The 20,563-nt window shown below is 39.4% G+C and overlaps 1 protein-coding gene across 4 annotated transcripts in view; it reads right to left on the reverse strand.

Moving 5' to 3' along the window:
* The window catches only part of TDRD5 (tudor domain containing 5), a gene marked incomplete at both ends in the record, with an annotated part of 88,100 nt that extends 69,312 nt beyond the window's left edge, over window positions 1-18,788 (reverse strand). For 3 of the 4 annotated variants that reach the window (XM_082864289.1, XM_082864288.1, XM_082864287.1), the window contains 3 exons: window positions 15,202-15,392; window positions 17,537-17,944; window positions 18,557-18,788. In XM_082864289.1, coding sequence (XP_082720415.1) covers window positions 15,202-15,392; window positions 17,537-17,944; window positions 18,557-18,788 — 831 coding nt within the window. The remainder of the gene's footprint in view (window positions 1-15,201; window positions 15,393-17,536; window positions 17,945-18,556) is intronic. The other variant, XM_082864290.1, reaches the window with a different exon arrangement.
* Between the last annotated feature and the right edge of the window lie 1,775 nt (window positions 18,789-20,563).

The raw sequence follows: 20,563 nt of genomic DNA on the forward strand, positions 1-20,563 counted from the left end.
CCCACATGCCGCGGAGCGGCTGGGCCCGTGAGCCATGGCCGCTGAGCCTGTGCGTCCGGAGCCTGTGCTCCGCAATGGGAGAGGCCACAACAGTGAGAGGCCAGCATACCGCAAAAAAAAAAAAAAAAAATTAATGAAAAAGAGTCCAACAGTTAGTTCATTGTAACCTTCTGAATTTCAAAGATAAAGACAGGAATTGACAAACATACAGTCAGTTTATCTACCAAGGAAGATGACCATGCTGGTGTCAGGTCTCTCCAGCACAGGAAATGTCAGGAAAAACAAAAGAAATCTAAACAACGGGGAAATCACTATGAAAGGAACAGGAGTGAAAACTATCTTTTGGCAGTAGGACTGTGAGTAACTTTCTTAGGCTGAGTTTTCTGTATTAAGAAAACTTCATCATTCAAAACAAAGTTATGGCTCCCACCATCCTGCCATAAACAGGTGGAAAATAATGAGTTACAGATGTTAACTAACAGTGCTGCAACTGAGCGGTGAGTCCTAAACTGCCTCACCTGATAGCCTGGAGAGTTCAGTCTGTAGCACAGAAAGAGGTAATAGAAACAGATGAACTGAGGAGACAGATTCCAGTTTGGGGAGGAAAAGGATGCTACTACACAGGTAGGTATGGAGAGTAGGGATTGGCACAGAGAGATATAGCTCTGCAGGTCTGCAGAGGGACCCCTCAAGTTTCTGGATGAGTACTGATGTGTGCATAAGGCGGGGGAAGGGGATGTTCTCTGAGGCTGGGGAAACAAACGATAAGAAGCAAGAGGCCAAACAATACCCAGAGCTCACAGAGAGCTGAGAAACATTAAGTGCTCCCACTAAGGCAGAATGGAAGGACCTCTTAACACATCCAGGTGAATCCTCAGAAAGGTAATGCCTCAGTGGTGGAGCCAAATTAGCTCTAGGCTGAAGGTTTCTCTGGACTAGCAGTCTTAGCCTGCTAAGGGTTCTATAGCAAAATAACTTAGATTAGGTAGCTTTAAACAACAGAAATGTATTTTCTCACAGTTCTGGAGGCTGGAAGCCCAAGATCAGGGTTCCAGCTAAGAAATAAAATATCGCTTGCCATATCAGTAAATAAAGGATGTCGAAGTCATCAGCAATTGTAGCTACCCCAGATGGTGAGCCCTGATGGAACTCAGGATTAAAACAAGGAATGCCCACCATCTAGCAGCCATCAGACTGCAGCTACTTCCAACGGTGCAGCCTGAGGAAACTCAGGATGGGAAATCATAGGATACTGGCCCCAGATAGCTGAGGTGCATATCAAAGGAATTATTTCAGTGAACCCAGACTCCTGCATCTTCCCCTACACAAAAAAGTGCTAACTAAATTCCATAACTTGAGATATCTAGTTTTCTTTTATTTACAGTAGTCTTTTGTTCCAACTACCTGGTATTGTTATAAAAACTCCTATATATCCTGGTTTTCCCCACTTCCTCTTCGGAACAGTCTTCTCAGCGTTTATCTGAGAGGCTGTCTCCCAGGCTTGAAGTACTAAGAATGTCTGCTGAATAAAACATAACTCTCTACTTTCAGGTTGTGCAATTTTTTTCGGTTGACACAGCCTAGTTGGATCCTGGTGAGGATTCTCTTTCTGACTTGCAGATGGCTGCCTTCTTGCTGTGTGCTCTCACGGCCTTTCCTTGGTGTATGCACATGGAGGAGAGCAAGCTCTCTGGTTTCTCTTCTTATAAGGGCACTAATCCCATCATGAGGGCTCCACCCTCACAACTTCATCGAACTCTACTTCCCAAAGGCCCCACCTCCAAATACTATCGCATTGGGGGTTAGGGCTTCAACATATGAATTTTAAAGGAACACAATTCAATTGATATTACCTGCCCTAAAAAATCTTAAAAGCAAAACTCAAAATGATCGATTCCAAGTAAATTAACTGAGTGAAGCTCAACAATTCATAATGTCTAGCAGCTAATCAAAGTTACCAGCCATGCAAAGAGGTAGGAGAATGTGACCACATCAAGAAGGAAAATAGGGAATTCCCAGGTGGTCCATTGGTTAGGGCTCCGTGCTTCCACTGCAGGGGGCACAGGTTCGATCCCTGGTTGGGGAACTAAGATGTCACATGCTGTGGTGCAGTCAAAAAAAAAAAAAAAAGAAGGAAAATAAATTCAAAACCCAGAAATGATGGAGATGATAAAATTAGCAGTTAAGGTCATTAAAAGTTATTATAAATCTTATAAATATGCTTATGTATATAAAGAATGAACATAATAAAGAAATAAATAAAGGACATAAAAGAGATCCAAGTGGAATATGTAGAACTTAAAAATATAATGTCTAAAATGAAAAATAATCTGGATGGGATTAAATGCAACAGAAGATCACTGAATTTGAAGACAGCAAGAGAAAGTACCTAAAATGAAGCACACAGTGGGGAGGTGGAGGGGAAGAGACTCAGAGAAAAAAAAAGAACAGAGCCCCAACAATCCACAAGGAAATAACAAGCAGTCTAATATAGGCATCCTAGAAGAAGAAGAAAGGGGAAAAAATACTTGAAGACAAAAATTCTCCAAATTTTCTAGGAGGGTAGATCTTATGTTAAGTGTTCTTATCACAAAAATTTAAAAATAAATAAAAATAGGGAATTCCCTGGTGGTCCAGTGGTTAGGGTTCTGCGTGCTCACTGCCAAGGGCCTGGGTTCAATCCCTGGTTGAGGAACTAAAATCCTACAAGCCACGTGGCATGGCCAAAATAAATAAATAAACATATAAGATAAATAAAATAAAATAAAAATAAAGAGGGCAGGTGATGAATATGTTTATCGTATTGGCTGTGGTGATGGTTTCAGAGGTAGATAATTATCTCCAAACTCATCAAGTTGTATACATTAAACATATACAGCTTTTTGTATGTCAATCATACTTCAATAAAGATTTTTAATTAGAAATAAATTTCCAGATCTCATGAAAATTATAAAACTCATCTGCAAAAAGCTCAGTAAATCTCAACCAGAACAAATAAAGAAAACTCTACCAAGGGACACCAGAATGAAACTGCAGAAAAACAATGATAAAGAGAAAATCTTGAAAGCATCAAAGGGGGAAAAAAAACGCGTTATGTACAGAAGAACAAAGAATGACTATAGATTTATTGTCAGAAACTATGCAGACCAGACAGCAATGAAACTGTCTCTGAAGTTCTAAAAGAAAAAGAACTATCACCCCAGAATTCTATACCCAGAAAAAGTATCACTCAAAAATGAAGACAAAGACTTTTTCAGATGAACAAAAGCTGAGAATATTCACTGCCAACATATTTATGTTATAGGAAATGTTAAAATTTTCCAGGCAGAAGGAACATTATACTGAAGGGAAATTTGGGTGCAAAGGATTGGAACTTTTAAAAATAAATAGGTAATTTATTTTAATATTTTTATTACTTAAATGTTGCTTATTCAAAATAAATACTTTAAAGCAAAAATAAAAATGCATTAAGGAGCTTATAACATATACACAATTAAAATGTATCACAAAAATGGCACAAAGGATGGGAAGAGAGAAATGTAAATCTATTGTTCTAAAGTTCTTAATCTACATGAAATAGTATAATATTACATGAGGATCAACTGTGATAAATTAAAAACATATGTTGAGAACCCTAAGGCATCCATTAAAAATATTTTTAAAGAGTTATAACTAATAAACAAATAACAGCAACAAAACAGAACCATAAAAAATACTTAATCAGGAATAAGGTAAAGATGTCCCCTCTCACCTCTGCTTTTCAATACTGTTCTAGGAGTCCTAGATAATTCAATAAGATAAGAAAAGGAAATAGAAAGCACAGCTGACCCTTGAACAACATGGATTTGAACTGTACAGATCCACTTACACACAGATTTGTTTCAGTAAATATATTAAAAAGTTTTGGAGGTTTATGACAAGTTGAACAAACTTGTAGGTGAACCGCGTAGCCTAGAAATATTCAAAAAAATTTTAAAAGGTATGTCATGAATGCATAAAATACATGTAAATACTGGTCTATCCTTACATAGGCATAAGATGAGTGATATTTAATATAAAAATAATGTCTTCATTTTCTTACTTTTTTATAACTGTGCTTTCAAAGAATTATATTACTGTACAGTATGTCTCTCATAACTGGAGAAACTGCTCATCAGCCTATCATCACAGGTAAGTGTTTTTTTAAAAAAATGAAACAATGCTTCCAATACTGTATTATGAATATAATACTGAATGTCATAAAAATTTTATAAGTCATTCGTTAGTTAGGCTAGGCTACCATGAAGGAATCATATCGATTACTTTAGGCTATCATAAAGCAATCACATTGCTGCTTCTACAACATCAATGCATGAATCACTGTACCTGTAACTAATATTATTTTCTGTTTCACATTATCTTTTCATTTCTGATGTCTAGTTAGTAATATGTATAATATATACAGTGTTTTGTATCATATAAAACAATATTGATATAAGTACTGACAAATGATTCATCTTGTTGATAAATATAGTAGAGTTCTGTAAATGTATTTTTCTTATGATTTTCTTAACATTTTTTCTCTAGCTTCCCGCATTACAAGAATACAGTATATACTAACATATAATATATAAAACATGTTAATCAAATGCTTATGTTATCAGTAAGGCTTCTGGTCAACAGCAGGTTATAAGTAGTTGTTTTGGGGGAGTCAAAACATATATGCAGATTTTTGACTGTGCAAGGGGTGGGCACCCCTAACCCCTGCAGTATTCAAGGGTCAACTGTATAATAATTCAGAAGGAATAAATACAACTATCTTTGCTTGAAGATGACATATTTGTCTATATAGAAATCCCAAAGAATCAACCAAAAAACTGGAATGAATATGCAATTATAGCAACGTTGGAGAATACAAAGTTAATAATACAAAAGCCAATCACTTTCCTATATACCAGCAAGGAACAAGTGGAATTCTAAAGGAAAAACACATAGCCATTTACATTAGTGTCCCCAAAATGAAACACTTAGATATAAATCTAACAAAATAGGTACAATCTATATGAGGAACAATACAAAACACTGATGAAAGATATCAAAGAACTACTACTAAATAAATGGAGAGATATTCCATGTTCACAGATAGGAAGACTCAATACTGTCAAGATGTCAGTTCTTCCCAACTTGATCTATAGATTCAATCCAATCCCAATCAAAATCCCAGCAAGTTTTTTTGGGGGGATGTAGTGGGATAACTGACATGGAAAGGAGACATGACCCATGAGCCCCCCCCCCAGCAAACTGGGGGCTGGCGAATAAGCCAGAACTGCAAACAGTCCTGATTGCTTTGAGCCCCCCCCCCGCGGCAAACCGGGGGCATGCGAATAAGCCAGAGTTGTGAACAGTTCTGAATGCTTCGAGCGCCCCCCCCCGCCCCCCCCCGGCAAACCGGGGGCCTGCGAAAGAAGCACTGAGTGCTTTGGGCACTGATCCATGAGATGTCCTCAGTATAATCAGAGTGGTGGGAACGCAAGGAAATGTCCTTGTGCTACTTCAGTATAATCAAAATAATGGTGGGAACTTTGTGCTGCTCTTGCGCTCAAGGACGAAGCACAGCAGGTGCTCACGAAAGCCAATTATTGCTTGTATAATCAATAAAAGCATAGGTTGCTGCTTTGGCACTTCTGAAATGTTAAGAAAACAAGTCTTAAAGTGTAAATCTAGATAATGCTTTAATAAAAGTTACCACAGCAAGACAGACGGCGCTGTTTTGCCTGAGCGAGCGGCAGCCCTCTACTGCTGTGCTTTGGCACAATTCATCTCGTGTGATGAGCTTACTTTCGGCCCTGTCCTAAGAAACTACAACAGGGGGATATCAAGAAATCAATTCTAAAGTTTATATGGAGAGACAAAAGACCCAGAATAGCTACCTCGATATTGAAAGAGAAGAACAAATTTGGAGGACTGACACCATCCGACTTCAAGATTTACTATCAATATAAAGCTACAGTAATCAAGGCAGTGTGGTATTGGCAAAAGAACAGACAAATAGACCAATGGAACAGAACAAAGAATGCTGATATAGATCCACAAAAATATAGCCAACTGATCTTTGACAAAGAGAAAAGGCAATACAATGGAGAGAAGAGAATCTTCAACAGTAGTGCTGGAAAAACTAGACATCCACGTGCAAAAAATTGAATCTAGACACAGACCTTACACGCTTCACAAAAATTAACTTTAACATGGATCACAGACCTAAGTGTAAAACAGACTATTAAAACTCCTAGAAGACAACATAGGAGAATACATAGATGACCCTGGGTATGGTGATGATGTTTTAGATACAACACCAAAGATATGATCTATAAAAGAAATAAGTGACAAGCAGGACTTCATTAAAATTAAAAACTTCTGCTCTGTGAAAGACAATGTCAAAAGAATGAAAAGACAAGCCAAAAACTGCCAAAAAAAAAAAAAAACTGCAAAAGACGTATCTGATAAAGAGTTGTCATACAAAATATACAAAGAACCCTTAAAACTCAACAGTAAGGAAACAAACAACCTAATTAAAAACTGGGCAAAAGATCTGAACAGACATCTCACCAAAGAAGATATACAGATAGCAAAGTAAAAGATGTTTTACATCATATGTCATTAGAGAATTGTAAATTAAAACAACAGTGAGATACCACTATATACTTAGTAGAATGGCCAAAATCCAAAACACTGACAACACCAAATGCTAATGAGGATGTGGAGCAACAGGAACTCTCATTCACTGCTGGTGGGAATGCAAAATGATACAGTCACTTTGGAAGAGAGTTTGGCAGTTTCTTGAAAAACTAAACGCTTATCATACGATAGAGCTATCACGCTCCTTGGTATTTACCCAAAGGAGCTGGAAACTTATGTCTACACAAAAAAACTGCACACAGATGTTTATAGCAGCTTTACTCATAACCAAAACCTGGAAGCAACCAAAATGTCCTTCAGTAGGTAAATGGATAAACTGCAATATATGCACACTATGGAATATTACTCAGCACGAAAAAGAAATGAGCTATCAAGCCATGAAAAGACATGAAGGAACCTTAAATGCATATCGTTAAGTGAAAGAAGGCAATTTAAAAGGCAACATTTGTATGATTCCAACTATATGACATTCTAGAAAACACAGAACTATAGAAACAGTAAAAAGATCAGTGGTTGCTAGGGGCTAGGGAGGAGGGAGAGAAGAGCAGATGGAGCAAAGAGGATCTGAAGGGCAGTGAAACTATTCTGTGTGATACCACAATGGTGGATATATGTCATTACACATTTGTCAAAACCCACAGAATTTACAATACCAAGAGTGAACCCTAATGTAAACTGTAGACTTTGGGTGATTATGATGTGTCAATGGAGGTTCATCAACTGTAACAAAGGTACCACTCTGCTGCAGGATGCTCATAGTAGAAGAGGCTGCATGAATGTGGGGGCAGGGAGTATATGGGGACCCTCTCTACTTTCTGTTCAACTTTGCTGTGAACCTAAAATTGGTCTAAAAATTTTATTTTTAAAAATTAATCCAGGGCTTCCCTGGTGGCGCAGTGGTTGAGAGTTCGCCTGCTGATGCAGGGGACACGGGTTCGTGTCCCAGTCCAGGAGGATCCCACATGCCACAGAGCGGCTGGGCCCGTGAGCCATGGCCACTGAGCCTGCACATCCGGAGCCTGTGCTCCGCAACAGGAGAGGCCACAACAGTGAGAGACCCACATACCGCAAAAAAAAAAAAAAAAAAAATTAATCCAAAAGAAAAAAATAGGAAAAAACCCCACAAAAATTAGACTTAAATCAAACCATACCAGTAATTACACTAAATATAAATGGTATACACACCCCCATTAAATGACAGAGATTGACAGATTAAATGAAGAAGCAAGACAACCAAATACTGTCTAAAGGAAACACATTTTAAATATAAAACAGGTATGTTAAAAATAAAAGTATATAAAAAGATACACAGTGCTAACATCTAAAGAAAGCTAGCATCACTATGGTAATATCAAACAAAGTAGACTCCAAAACAAGGAACATTATGAGCCATAAAGAGGGACATTTCATAATGATAAATAGGGCAATTCATCAGGAACACATATCAATCCTAAATGTGTATGCACCTAACAGAGATTTATAATATCTGAAGCTGAAAGGTAAAATAGACAAATTCACAATTATATTTGAAGATTTCAACACTGATCCTGCGGTAATTAATGGAAAAAGTAGGAAAACATCAGTAAAAATATAGAATTCCTGAATGACACTATAACCAACTTTACTAATTGACATTTATAGAACACTCTACCCAAACATTCCTTCAAAGTAGATATGAAACATTCACCCACATATATATATTTTGGGCCACATAAGTCTCAATATATTTACAAGGAATGAAATCAGACTATGTTTTCTTAACACAATCAAGTTAAATTATAACTCAACAACATCTCTGAAAAGTCCCCAAGTATTGGAAATTAAACAACATGCTGTTAAATAACCCGTAAGACAAAAGAAATCACAAAGGAAATTAGAAAATATTTTGAACTAAATGAAAATACATCGCATCAAAATTTGTGAGATACAGCTAAAGTAGTACTTAGGGAAAATCCATAGCCTTAAATGTTTATATTAGAAAAGAAGGACCAAAATCAATGACCAAATTTTCTTTTCTTGCTCTTAAGGTAAATATTAACCCAAAATAAACAGAAAGAAGGAAATAATACAGATAAGCACAGAAATAAATGAAATAGAAAACAGGTGGGAAAAATCAATAAAACCAAAAGCTGGTTCTTTGAAAAATCACTGAATAAATCTTTAGCCAGACTGATCATGAAAAAAAGAGAAATTATCAATATTAGGAATGAAAGAAGGCGCTTCACCACAAATCCTACAGATCTTAAAAAGACAATGAGTGAATATTATAAACAAATTTATTTCAACAAATTTGACAACTGAGATGAAATGGACATCTTCTTGAAAGACAAAGTATCAAAGCTCATTCAAAAAGAAATGGATAATCTGGGACCTCCCTGGTGGTGCAGTGGTTGAGAATCTGCCTGCCAATGCAGAGGACATGGGTTCAAGCCCTGGTCCAGGAATATCCCACATGCCATGGAGCAACTAAGCCCATGTGCCACAACTACGGAGCCTGCATGCCACAACTACTGAAGACCACACACCTAGAGCCCATGCTCTGCAACAAAAAGAAGCCACTGCAATGAGAACCCTGTGCACCACAACGAAGAGTAGCCCCCGCTTGCCGCAACCAGAGAAAGCCCGCGTGCAGCAAGGAAGGCAGACGCAGCCATAAATAAATAAATTTATTTAACAAACAAAAGAAATGGATAATCTGAATAGCTCTTTATCTGTTAAAGAAACTGGGTCTGTAATTTAAAATCATTACCCAAAAAATCCCCAGGTCCCGACTGCTTCACTGATGAATTCAGTGGAATGTTTAAGGAAACCTAATACAAACTCTTGCCAAAAAAAAGAAGGAAAACGTCCCAACTCAGTTCAAAAGGCCTGTATTACCATGATTCCAAAACCAGATAAAACATTACAAGAAAACTACAGAAAAATATACCTTATGAACATTAACACTAAGGTCCTTAACAAGAAAACAGCAAATCATATCCAGCAATATATAAAAAGACATGATGACCAACATGCTGGATTCATTCAGCAACATAAGGTTCCTTTAATGCTAAAAAAAAAAACCAAATCAATGTAATTTATCATACAAAGAGATTAAAAAAGAAAAAGCTCTACAGAATTCTGACTCCAATTACAATGTGTGTGAGGGTGTTTCCCCATATCCAAGCAATTCTTCAACACAAGCTGGGTGTCCTACAATTCAACTCAATTCTGACATTGGCGATTGCACTCAGATTCCAAGGTTAAGGGCCAAGTTCTACAAGACTGAACCCCCACCCCATCCTCTGACTTCAGATGACAATTGCAAGTCCAGGTTGTTACCTGAGCTTCTGATCCAGTGGCTACAAATCAGGTTTCCACAACCCTCTCCTTGGGTTCAATTTAATTTGCTATAATGGCTCAAAGAACTCAGAGAAACATTTTAATTACTAGATTATGGGTTTATCATAAAAGGATATAACTCTACACCATATACAAAAAGTAACTCAAAATGGATTAAAAACCTGAATGTAAGACCAGAAAACATAAAAACCCTAGAAGAAAACTTAGATGGTGAGCTCCTTGACCTTGGTCTTGGAAATTCTATTTTGAATTTGACACTGAAAGTAAAGGCAGCAAAAGCAAAAATAAACAAGTGGGACTACATCAAACTAAAAACCTACGGCACAGAAAAGAAGACCTCGATAAAATGAATGGGAGAAAATATTTGCAAATTTTATATTTGATAAGGGATTAATATCCAAAATATATAAAGGACCCTCACAACTCAACATCAAAAAAAACTAAATAATTCAATTAAAAAATGAGCAGAGGATCTGAACATTTTCCCAAAAACATACTGATGTCCAATAGGTAAATGAAAAGTGGCTTGATATCAGTAATCATCAGGGAAATGCAAACCAAACCACGATGAAATATCACCTAACACCTGTTAGAATGACTATTATCAAAAACACTAGAAATAACAAATGTTGGCAAAGGTGTGGAGAAAAGGGAACCCTTGTGCACTGTTGGGGGGAATATAAATTGGTGCAGCTACTATGGACAACAGTACAGAGAAACACCATATCATCCAGCAACTCCACCACTGGGTATTTATCCGAAGGAAACAAAAACACTAACTCAAAAAGGTATCTGCACTCCCATGTTGCAGCATTATTTACAATAGCCAAGACATGGAAACAACCTAAGTGTCCATCGAACAATAAATGGATAAAGAAGTTGTGGAATATGTATATCAGCCATAAAACCAGAAGGAAATCCCACAATTTGTAATAACAATGGATGAAACTTGAGGGCATTATGCTAAGGAAAATAAGTCAGACAGACAAATACTGTATGATCTCCCTTACATGCAAAATCTGTTAAACAAAAATAACAACAACAAAAACCCAAACTCTTAGAAACAGAGAACAGATGGGTGGTTGCCAGAGGCAGCATGCTGGGGGCGGGCAAAATGGGTAAAGGTGGTCAAAAAGTACAAACGTCCAGTTATTATCAGTCCTGGGGATGTAATGTACAGCATGGCAATTATTATTTATATACATATTAATTGTATATAAATAATAATATATATTCTATGTTAATAACAATATGTATTCTATAATTAAAAGTTGCTAAGAGAGTAAATCTTAAAAGTTCTCATGACAAGAAAAACAATTTGTAACTATGTGTGGTGATGGATGTTAACTACACTTACTGTGGTGATCATTTCACAATACATACATATATCTAATCCTGTTGTAATCCTGTTGTACTGAAACTAATATAATGCTATATGTCAATTATATCTCGATTTTTTTAATGAATGAAAAATAAATAAATAAAAAGATATAACTCAGGAAAAGTCAAATGGAAGAGATACATAGGGCAAAGTATACGGGAAGGAGCAAAGAACTTCCATGCCTTCTCCTGGCATGCCATTCTCCCCAAATCTCTAGGTGTTCACCAACCTGGTAGCTCTCTAAACCCAGGCTTTTGGGGTTTTCATGGAGGCGTCATTATATCAGCATGACTGATTAATCACTGGCTATGACTGAACTTAATCTCCAACCCTCTGATTACATGGCTGACTCCAACAGCAACCCATCCTTAGGTGATTTCCAAAAGTTACCTCATTAAAATAACGAAAGATACCTTTATTGCTCTCTTTACTTAGGAATTTCCATAGGTTTTAGGAGCTCCATGCCAGAAAAGGATGAAGACCAAATATATATTTCTTATTATAAATCATAGTATCACATCCTATAATCATCTCAATGGATGGAGAAAAATTCAATATACGTTCATGGAAAAAATTCTCAGAATCTAGGAATAGAAGAGTATTTCCTCAATCTAATATAGGGCATTTATAAAAATGCTACAGTTAACATAATAGTTAATGATGAAAAAAATGAATGCTTTTCCCCTATAGTTAGGAACCAGGCAAGAATTTTTACTCTCACCACTTCTATTCATTATTAAACTAGAGAAACTAGCCTTTGTCATAAGGCAAGAAAAAAGTCATATAGATTGAAATGGAAGTAAAACTGTCTTTACTCCCAGTATAAACTAGAGTTGAGTTTATCGAGTACCTTGATTCAAGGTCACAGGATACAAGGTCAATATACAAAAAAAATTGATTTTCTACATACAAACAATAATTAACTAGAAAATAAATTGACAATACCCTTTATAATAGTATCAGAAATATGAAAAATGTAGCTGTAAGTTTAACAAAATATATGCAAGTCTTGTTTACTGAAAACTATAAAACAGTGCTGAGAGAATTTACAGATCTAAATCAATGGAGAGCTATACTGTGCTCAGGAATCAGCAGATTCAATATTGTCAAGATGTCAATTCCACCCAAACTTATCTATAGATCCAATGCAATTCTCATCAAAATCACAGAGAGCATAATTATTTTTGGTAGAAATTGACAAGCTGATTTATATCAAGTTAAGTTTATATGGAAATTCAAAGAACCTAGAATAGCCAAAGCAATTTTTTTTTTTTTTTTTTTTGCGGTACCCAGGCCTCTCACAGTTGTGGCCTCTCCCGTTGCAGAGCACAGGCTCCGGACACGCAGGCTCAGCGGCCATGGCTCACGGGCCCAGCCGCTCTGCGGCATGTGGGATCTTCCCGGACCAGGGCACGAACCCACGTTCCCTGCATCGCCAGGCGGATTCTCAACCGCTGCGCCACCAGTGAAGCCCACCAAAGCAATTTTTAAAAGAACAAAGCTGTAGGACCTAACCATGTAATTTCAACGTATTATAAAACTACAGTCATCAAGACAGTGTGATACTTGCAAAAAGACAGATCAATGTAGATCAGTGGACCAGAATAGAGAGAGAGACAGAGAGTCCTGAAAGAGACCTACACATAGATGAGGTCAACAGATTTTACAGAAGTGCCAAAGTAATAAGGTAGTCCAGTGAGGAAAGAGTGTTTTTCAAAAATAGTGCTGGGGATTCCCCTGGCAGTCCAGTGGTGAAGACTCCAAGCTTCCAATGCAGGAGGTGTATGCTGGATCCCTGGTTGGGGAACTAAGCTCTCACATGCCATGCCCCATGGCCAAAAACAAATAAATAAAATTAAATTTAAAAATAATAAAAAATTTAAAAATAGTGCTGGAATAATTGGCTATCCATATGTAGAAAACTTTGATCCATACCTGGTACCTTACACAAAAATTAACTTGAAATAGACCTAAGAACTAAAATCAAAAAACTTATAGAATAAAACATAGAAGAATATTTTTGTGACTCTGGATTAACCAAAAATCTATTAGGTAGGCAAGAACCAAAAGAAAAAAATAAATAAATTAGATTTCGTCAAAATTAAAGACTTCCCCACAAAAGACAGGATTCAGGAAATGAAGAGATAAGCACAGACCAGGAGAAAATATTTGCAAAACATGTCTCAATAAAGGACTTGTGGGCTTCCCTGGTGGCGCAGTGGTTGGGAGTCCGCCTGCCGACGCAGGGGACACAGGTTCGAGCCCTGGTCTGGGAGGATCCCGCATGCTGCGGAGCGGCTGGGCCCGTGGGCCATGGCTGCTGGGCCTGCGCGTCCGGAGCCTGTGCTCCGCGGCGGGAGAGGCCACGGCCGTGAAAGGCCTGCGTACTGCCAAAAAAATAAAAATAAATAAAATTTTAAAAAATAAAGGACTTGTAACCAGCATACATAAATAACTCTTCCAACTCAATACAAAGAAAACTCGATTTTTAATAATGAGCAAAAGATATTATTAGACACGTCAAAGAAGATATACAAATGGCAAATATACTTACGAAAGGATACCCAATATTATTTATCATTAGAGAAACTTCAGTTAAAGCCATAAGGAGATACTACTATACACGCACTCAAACGGCTACTGTTTTTTAAACTGATAACATCAAATGTTAACAAAGATGTAAGTGGAACTCTTATACATAGCTCATGAGAAAGTAAAACTGTACAGCCACTTTGGAAACAGTTTGGCAATTTCTTAAAAAGTTAAACTTACTGTCTGACCCAACAATCCTACTCCTAGGTATTGACCCAAGAGAAATGAAGTCAATGTTCATACAAAGTGTAAGCAAATGTTCATAGCAGCTTTATTCATAATACCCCAAACAGGAAACAAATATTATCTAATGGTGAATGGATAACAAATTGAGGTATATCAGTACAGTGGAATGATACTCAACAAGAAAAAGGAACAAACCACTGATACATACTGGATGAATCTCAAAAGCATCCTGTTAAAGAAGCCAGACACAAAAAGCTAAGCATTAGTTAATCCCACTTATATGAAACTCTTGGAAAGTCAAAATTATACTTATAGAAAGCAGTGGTTGCCTGTAGCTGTAGTTGGGGAAAGAGATCAACTACAAAGTGGCATGAAGGAACTTTGGGGAGATGATGGAAATGCCGTTTCTTGATTTTGATGGTGATTACACAACTAGATACATATGTTAAAACTCAAAGTGTACATTTTCAATGGGCAAAGTTTACTATATGTAAATTATGTTACTAAAGCTAATTTTTTTAAGTTACAGAAATGAAGCACTTTTATGTCTTTAATTTCCATGTGTTTATTTTGAGCTCTACTTAGGTTGTTATCTTGCTAACATAATCAGGCTTTTGTTGGTTTTATTCTAGTAGGTTTTACTCAAAGTCCTTCAGCACCATAGTCACAGAAAAATACCAGGATTGCAGTGCTCAGGGCCAGCCATTCAGGTGAAGATATTCATGAGTTAAGTTGCAAATATGCTTCTATAACTTTGGTGAGAAGCTGGAACTAGAGATACAGATTTGGGAGTCATCTGCAGAAAACAGTTGAAACCATGGAGTTGATAAAATTGTACTCTTTTTTCACTGCCACCTCTCACTTCTTAACTAATCCACAGAACCATAGAAAATGCTTAAGTTAAATGTGAAATAAGTGAACAACTTGAATTTTAAAAGGTCAGCTTTTCCATGAGAGCTAAGTAATAGCCACTGAATTTAAACACATTTTTGGTGTATTTATAACTCCAAAGTCGGATATCTCACCTGATTTAATTTTTCAGTGTGATTCAGCCTTGAAGTCTCCACATTTGACCTAGAAGTATTCTCCACGTCCAGTATTTGCTTCGGTGGTTCCATGTTTGAAGTGGGCTGTGAAAAGCGTGCCATTGCTACTGGGGAGCCTGTGGGATATGACCCTTGTTGCTTCCTTCTAAAAGGCTGGGTAAAAATTTTACCTTCTGCGAATAAAAGAAGAGGAGAGAAAAATTATCACTAACAATTTCTAGTTTTCTGGTATTTATATATAGAGGCTAGGCCCTCAACTTAGAACTAAAAATTAAGTAAGCTTACATTTTTATATTAAGCCAATAAAATTTACATACAAGGGAATGATTAGTCACCTACAGAAGAAAACCAAAAGATCATAAGTGTGTTACTGAAAGGTTGGGGCTATCTAAAACTCCACTTAAGGACACCTGAATATAATTATAAACAGGCAGGATTCAATAGGTATAAACCTAAAAAGCTGTATCCTGTTTAGGAGACCAAAAAGTCTTCAAATAAGGAATCTGCTTGAATTATGCTTTTCAAACTGGATAACCATCTAGTGGTATGGGGGGAGGGGTGGGGAATGAAAAGCTACAGAATAAAGGATATTCTTCTAGAGTATAGATTTTTTTTCTTCAAGATTTGTATGGAGGGGAATACTACAGGAGAGGTATATTCTGTTATACAACATGAAAGACAGATCACCGGACCCCACCATGGCCTAGTTCTTTCTTTACCCTAAGATCAAGCTCACACACACAAAAAAATTACTTCCAAGATATCCTGATGAGGAATAAGGTACCGTGTATGGGGAAAATGAACAATTCAATCACTGGGAAGGAATATCCACCCCCCACAAGTCAATAAGTTGGCAAACTGCTTTATACAACTCAATCTCACGTAAGTTTAATAGCATGAGTTACTCTCCCAAAGTTTGAGCAGCGTTAAGAATACTGATACAGGGAGTTCCCAGGTGGCCTAGTGATTAGGATTCCGGGCTTTCACGGCCGTGGCCTCGGTTCAACAGCTGGGGGTCAGAGAACTGAGATCCCACAAGTCCTGCAGCAGGGCCAAAAAAAATTGTTTTTAATTTTTAAAACAAATACTGATACGGTTGAGGTTTAGACTCAAAACACTCAGTGGCCCCTACAGCCTTCCCTGACCAGAGTCTGTAAACCCCCTAGCATATTCTTGTCAAATTACACTTCCCACCACAATTTAAATATTGGTTTGTAAATTCACGATATTCTCATGGTTCACCTATATTAATCTAAATACAAATTTTGAGAAAAAAAGAAAATCATTGAAACAGGCATAGAATTCCCCAAATAGGCAGTGTATAGATTCTATACAGTCAAGGGTCTAGAGGGACACTATACAAATGATCACATCAGTTTTCTGAGCCCTTAAGGGAGACAGTGATTGGGTAGGAAAAGCTCACTGAATGAGCAGTAGTAAGAGTTCAGTATCTAACTCTAGCTGTACCACTTTTCAAGTCATGAAATTTTCAGAAAGTCATTTAACTTTCTTGAGCTTTGGCTTCCTTAACTATAAGGATAAGATTGGGTTACTCACCCAACTTGTCTATGGTATGAGAATCCAAGGTAAATTGCTATACAAATAAGGTGGTTATCATTACACTACATCAATTACTACAATGCCTGCTAGAATATCAAAGATCAGTGTTAGCAAAGATCAGATGGCAAATGCTACAAACTAGTATTATTATTATTATTTTGCAGTACGCGGGCCTCTCACTCTTGTGGTCTCTCCCATTGTGGAGTACAGGCTCCGGACGCACAGGCTCAGCGGCCATGGCTCACGGGCCTAGCCTCTCCGCGGCATGTGGGATCTTCCCAGACGCGGGCACGAACCCACGTCCCCTGCATCAGCAGGCAGACTCTCAACCACTGTGCCACCAGGGAAGCCCTAGTATTATTTTTAAAACTTTTCATTTTCCATGTTATATCTTCTTTACCTGAACACATATAACTAATGTTCTTTTTCAGTACTCTAGAGAGAGCTGATCTTGTGTTTTCATAATAATAGCTACCACTTATTATGAGCTTACTAAATGCCAGGCACTTTACAGACCCCCATCTCAGCCTGACTCCAAGAGGTAAGTATTATTATTCCTATTCTAGAGATGAGGGAACTAAGACTTAGACATTTTAAGTAACTCGCCTGAGATCATATAGCTAGCAAGTGGTAGAGCCAGGATGCAACTTCAACAAACTGTTGAAGCTTAGCCATTACATACATATGTACATATGTACTACAACTGCTCCAAAGTCTGCTGATCTGCAATAGTTACCAGTGCTAATATGCTTACCTGCTGGCCATCCTCTCTGCTTTTCCTCAGATAGGCTCTTCTTCAGCATCAACAAAGAACCTGCTCTGGTCTGTTCTACAGAAATGACATCTGCAGCGGCATTCAGTGCCTCAAACATAGAGAAGAAGCCATACTGCACATACTGGAATGATCGTCCAAATCGCTTGGCAAATGCGTTCTCAAAATCAGAAAGGAGAATAGGAGATAACGTCAAGAGGTCTTTCAACTCACTCTTCACGACAGCTGGAAGAATAGGGGGCACCCTTCCTCGGTAAGGTACTCGCCGTTGAGATCTGGGCCCAAAGCGAACACTGGCCCTTCCCTTCTGCATGGAGTTTCGAACCTTATGGCTGCCCCTCTGTTTTGCAACTAAACTTGCTATTCCTTTGGTGGATTCATCTGGAATGGCTAAGGAGGTGTGAAAAAAGAAATCATATTTAGGTGAAAACTTACTTCCTTCTTTATTCTTTGCATCTGTGGCTATATAATTTGTAACTCTCCAAGGAGCTGTGTATATAGGTGACATGATAAACACGAACCCTTGCTTGCCTCCATTTCTTGCATTTTAGACAACAGCTTGTTAGCTTCTCTACTACAGGATGAAGAATGAACAGTAAAACCCAATTTATTATCACTGCTGCTAATTAACTCCTGAAAGATCTGAAACCCTGGAGATGAACAATAAACTTCCCTACAATTATGTTTCTGTGCTTTATGAAATTTTAAACGTGATTTCATAATTTGAAGTCCCATTGTTAAGTTTCTCCTGACTTAAGGTGCAATAATATTAAATCACATGCACAGTGTAGTTTTTGTGAATGCACAGTATTCTGGGGAAGGTTTCTTGGTTGTGCTAAAGCTCTAACTCTGTCCACAACCTCTAAGGTGCCTATGATCCCTCTTCTCCCTCACAAAAGTAAAATCCCCTGCTGGGGATGCAGGATAATTGCAGAGCTAGAACAATTCTTTACTAAGTGATTATTATTGCAAAGTTCAAAGACCTTCAAATCTTAAACCTACCTTTCAGTATTACAGTACCGTCCCCACAGGGGTAGACACTGACAACATCAGGCATACCCAACACCAGCTCCATGGTGGACCGATACCCAAGGTTTCGGAGTGGTAAACGGTTGCCAACCATAAAAAGGTACTCCTTTTCCAACTGCTCTGGGGTCAAACCATCTTTGGTGGAAATGAGAAGTGACCTTATTTCCTTCCTCAGGCATTCCTGTATACGCTCTTGTTCAGACATTGCGCCCTACAAGACTTAAGACAGAAACACTGCTCGTGAGGAAACGCAGGCAAACCCAAGATGGAAAAATAAATACAATAAGAAGTCTAAAATGGCCAATAGTGGAATACAAACAACTGAGATGTGACTTCTACAGGTGATGAGGCAGAAGCAGTACCTCGAGGGTGCTCTGAAACTTCGTTTAGCAAAGCCCCCATACAATTCAGTCTTTATCCCAACCTGTGTTGCTTAACCCGTGTGCATCGCAAGAAATCCCGGCCACGGCCTAGTGTGTGAGAAGTCCGACTTCCTGGCTCGTTTTTCGCTGAAGCGTTAACTCGGATTGCTCGGGGTCTCACTCTACACTGCAAACTTCGTATCAGATAAATCTTTCGTCCACTCTTTGGGAACCAGGGCTGGGAAGGAGGCAAATGCAACACCCCTTTCCCAGCGCGAGGACAGGGCTCCGCGTAAAGACGCTCGCACCGGCATACTTTCTCCACCCCAAACCTATGCGGAGGATCCCCGCGTCCCCTTCCGAGTCAACGACCTCATCGTTGCCCACCCCCTCCCTACTTCGCTCGGGCGACGGGTGGAGGTGGGGTCCCCTGCCCCGCTCCCAACGTCTCTCAAGGGCGCCGGCAAAATGGGGACTTGTCCTTGCGCCTGCCCCGGGGACTGCCCACGACCCAGGGTAAAAGAGGCAGGCCGGAGGGAAGCAGGCGAAGCGCCCCTCACCCCGCAGCTGGCGCCGGCGCTGCCGTTGTGGGCCTCGCAAAATCAAAGGCGCTCCCTTAACTAGCGGCCACGTAAGAGGAGCTGCGAAGCGGGTTGCGCGCCTGCGCACTGGTGCCGGAGGGCCCGCGTGGCGCTCCCATGGCGCCGCGTTCCGGCCCCTCAGGGACGGACGGTCGGGCAGGTCCTGGCTGCTCCGGAGTCTAGCCTGGGTTCCGCCCCAGTCCTGGGGCCGGTTGGCCGGGCTCCCAGGCAGCGTAGGTGGCCTTCTGGGATATCCGGCGCCTGCCTCTTGCGACGTGCTTGGAAGACACGCGGTGCGGCAGCGCGCAAGAACCCCTCCAAAGACCTCCCAGCCAGGGTCAGGGAGGGTCAGTCCCGCCCTACGGACGGGCAGCCCGATAAGGAGGCTGCGAGGTTCTTAGCCTCCGTGTGCTTCTCATTCACCCGTGGAGCTTATTTAAGGAAGAAAAATGATGCCCAGGTCTGATCGACAGAAATTCTGATTCAGCAGGTCTAGGTCTATTGGGGGAAATTTTAGGCAATTCTGGTGCTTGGTGGAGAATCACTGCTGAGCTAGATAGATGCAACTTAGGCTCCCGGAAGAGAGGAATGGGTGAGGCAAGGAGGGCTTCTTTTTCTTTTTTTTTTCTTTTTTTTTTTTTTTGCGGTACGTGGGCCTCTCACTGTTGTGGCCTCTCCCGTTGAGGAGCACAGACTCCGGACGCGCAGGCCCAGCGGCCATAGCTCACAGGCCCAGCCGCTCCGCGGCATGCGGGATCCAACCGGACCGGGGCACGAACCCGCGTCCCCTGCATCGGCAGGCGGACGCCCCACCACTGCGCCACCAGGGAAGCCCGAGGAGGGCTTCTTGAATGACTGGAGAACATTCCAGGTGCCCCTGGAGATGAAAGAGCTGGGAAACTAAAGAAGAGGATGTATTTGAGCAAACAACCTGGGGGTGTAGTTATTGGATAGGTGGAAAGAGCCAGATTTATAAGGTGCTAGAAAACCAGAAAACAGTATATAAGAGATGTAGACTAGAGAGGCATAGAATGAAG

The sequence above is a fragment of the Leucopleurus acutus genome (genome assembly GCF_964270905.1).
Source record: "Leucopleurus acutus genome assembly, chromosome: 2".
NCBI lineage: Eukaryota > Metazoa > Chordata > Mammalia > Artiodactyla > Delphinidae > Leucopleurus > Leucopleurus acutus.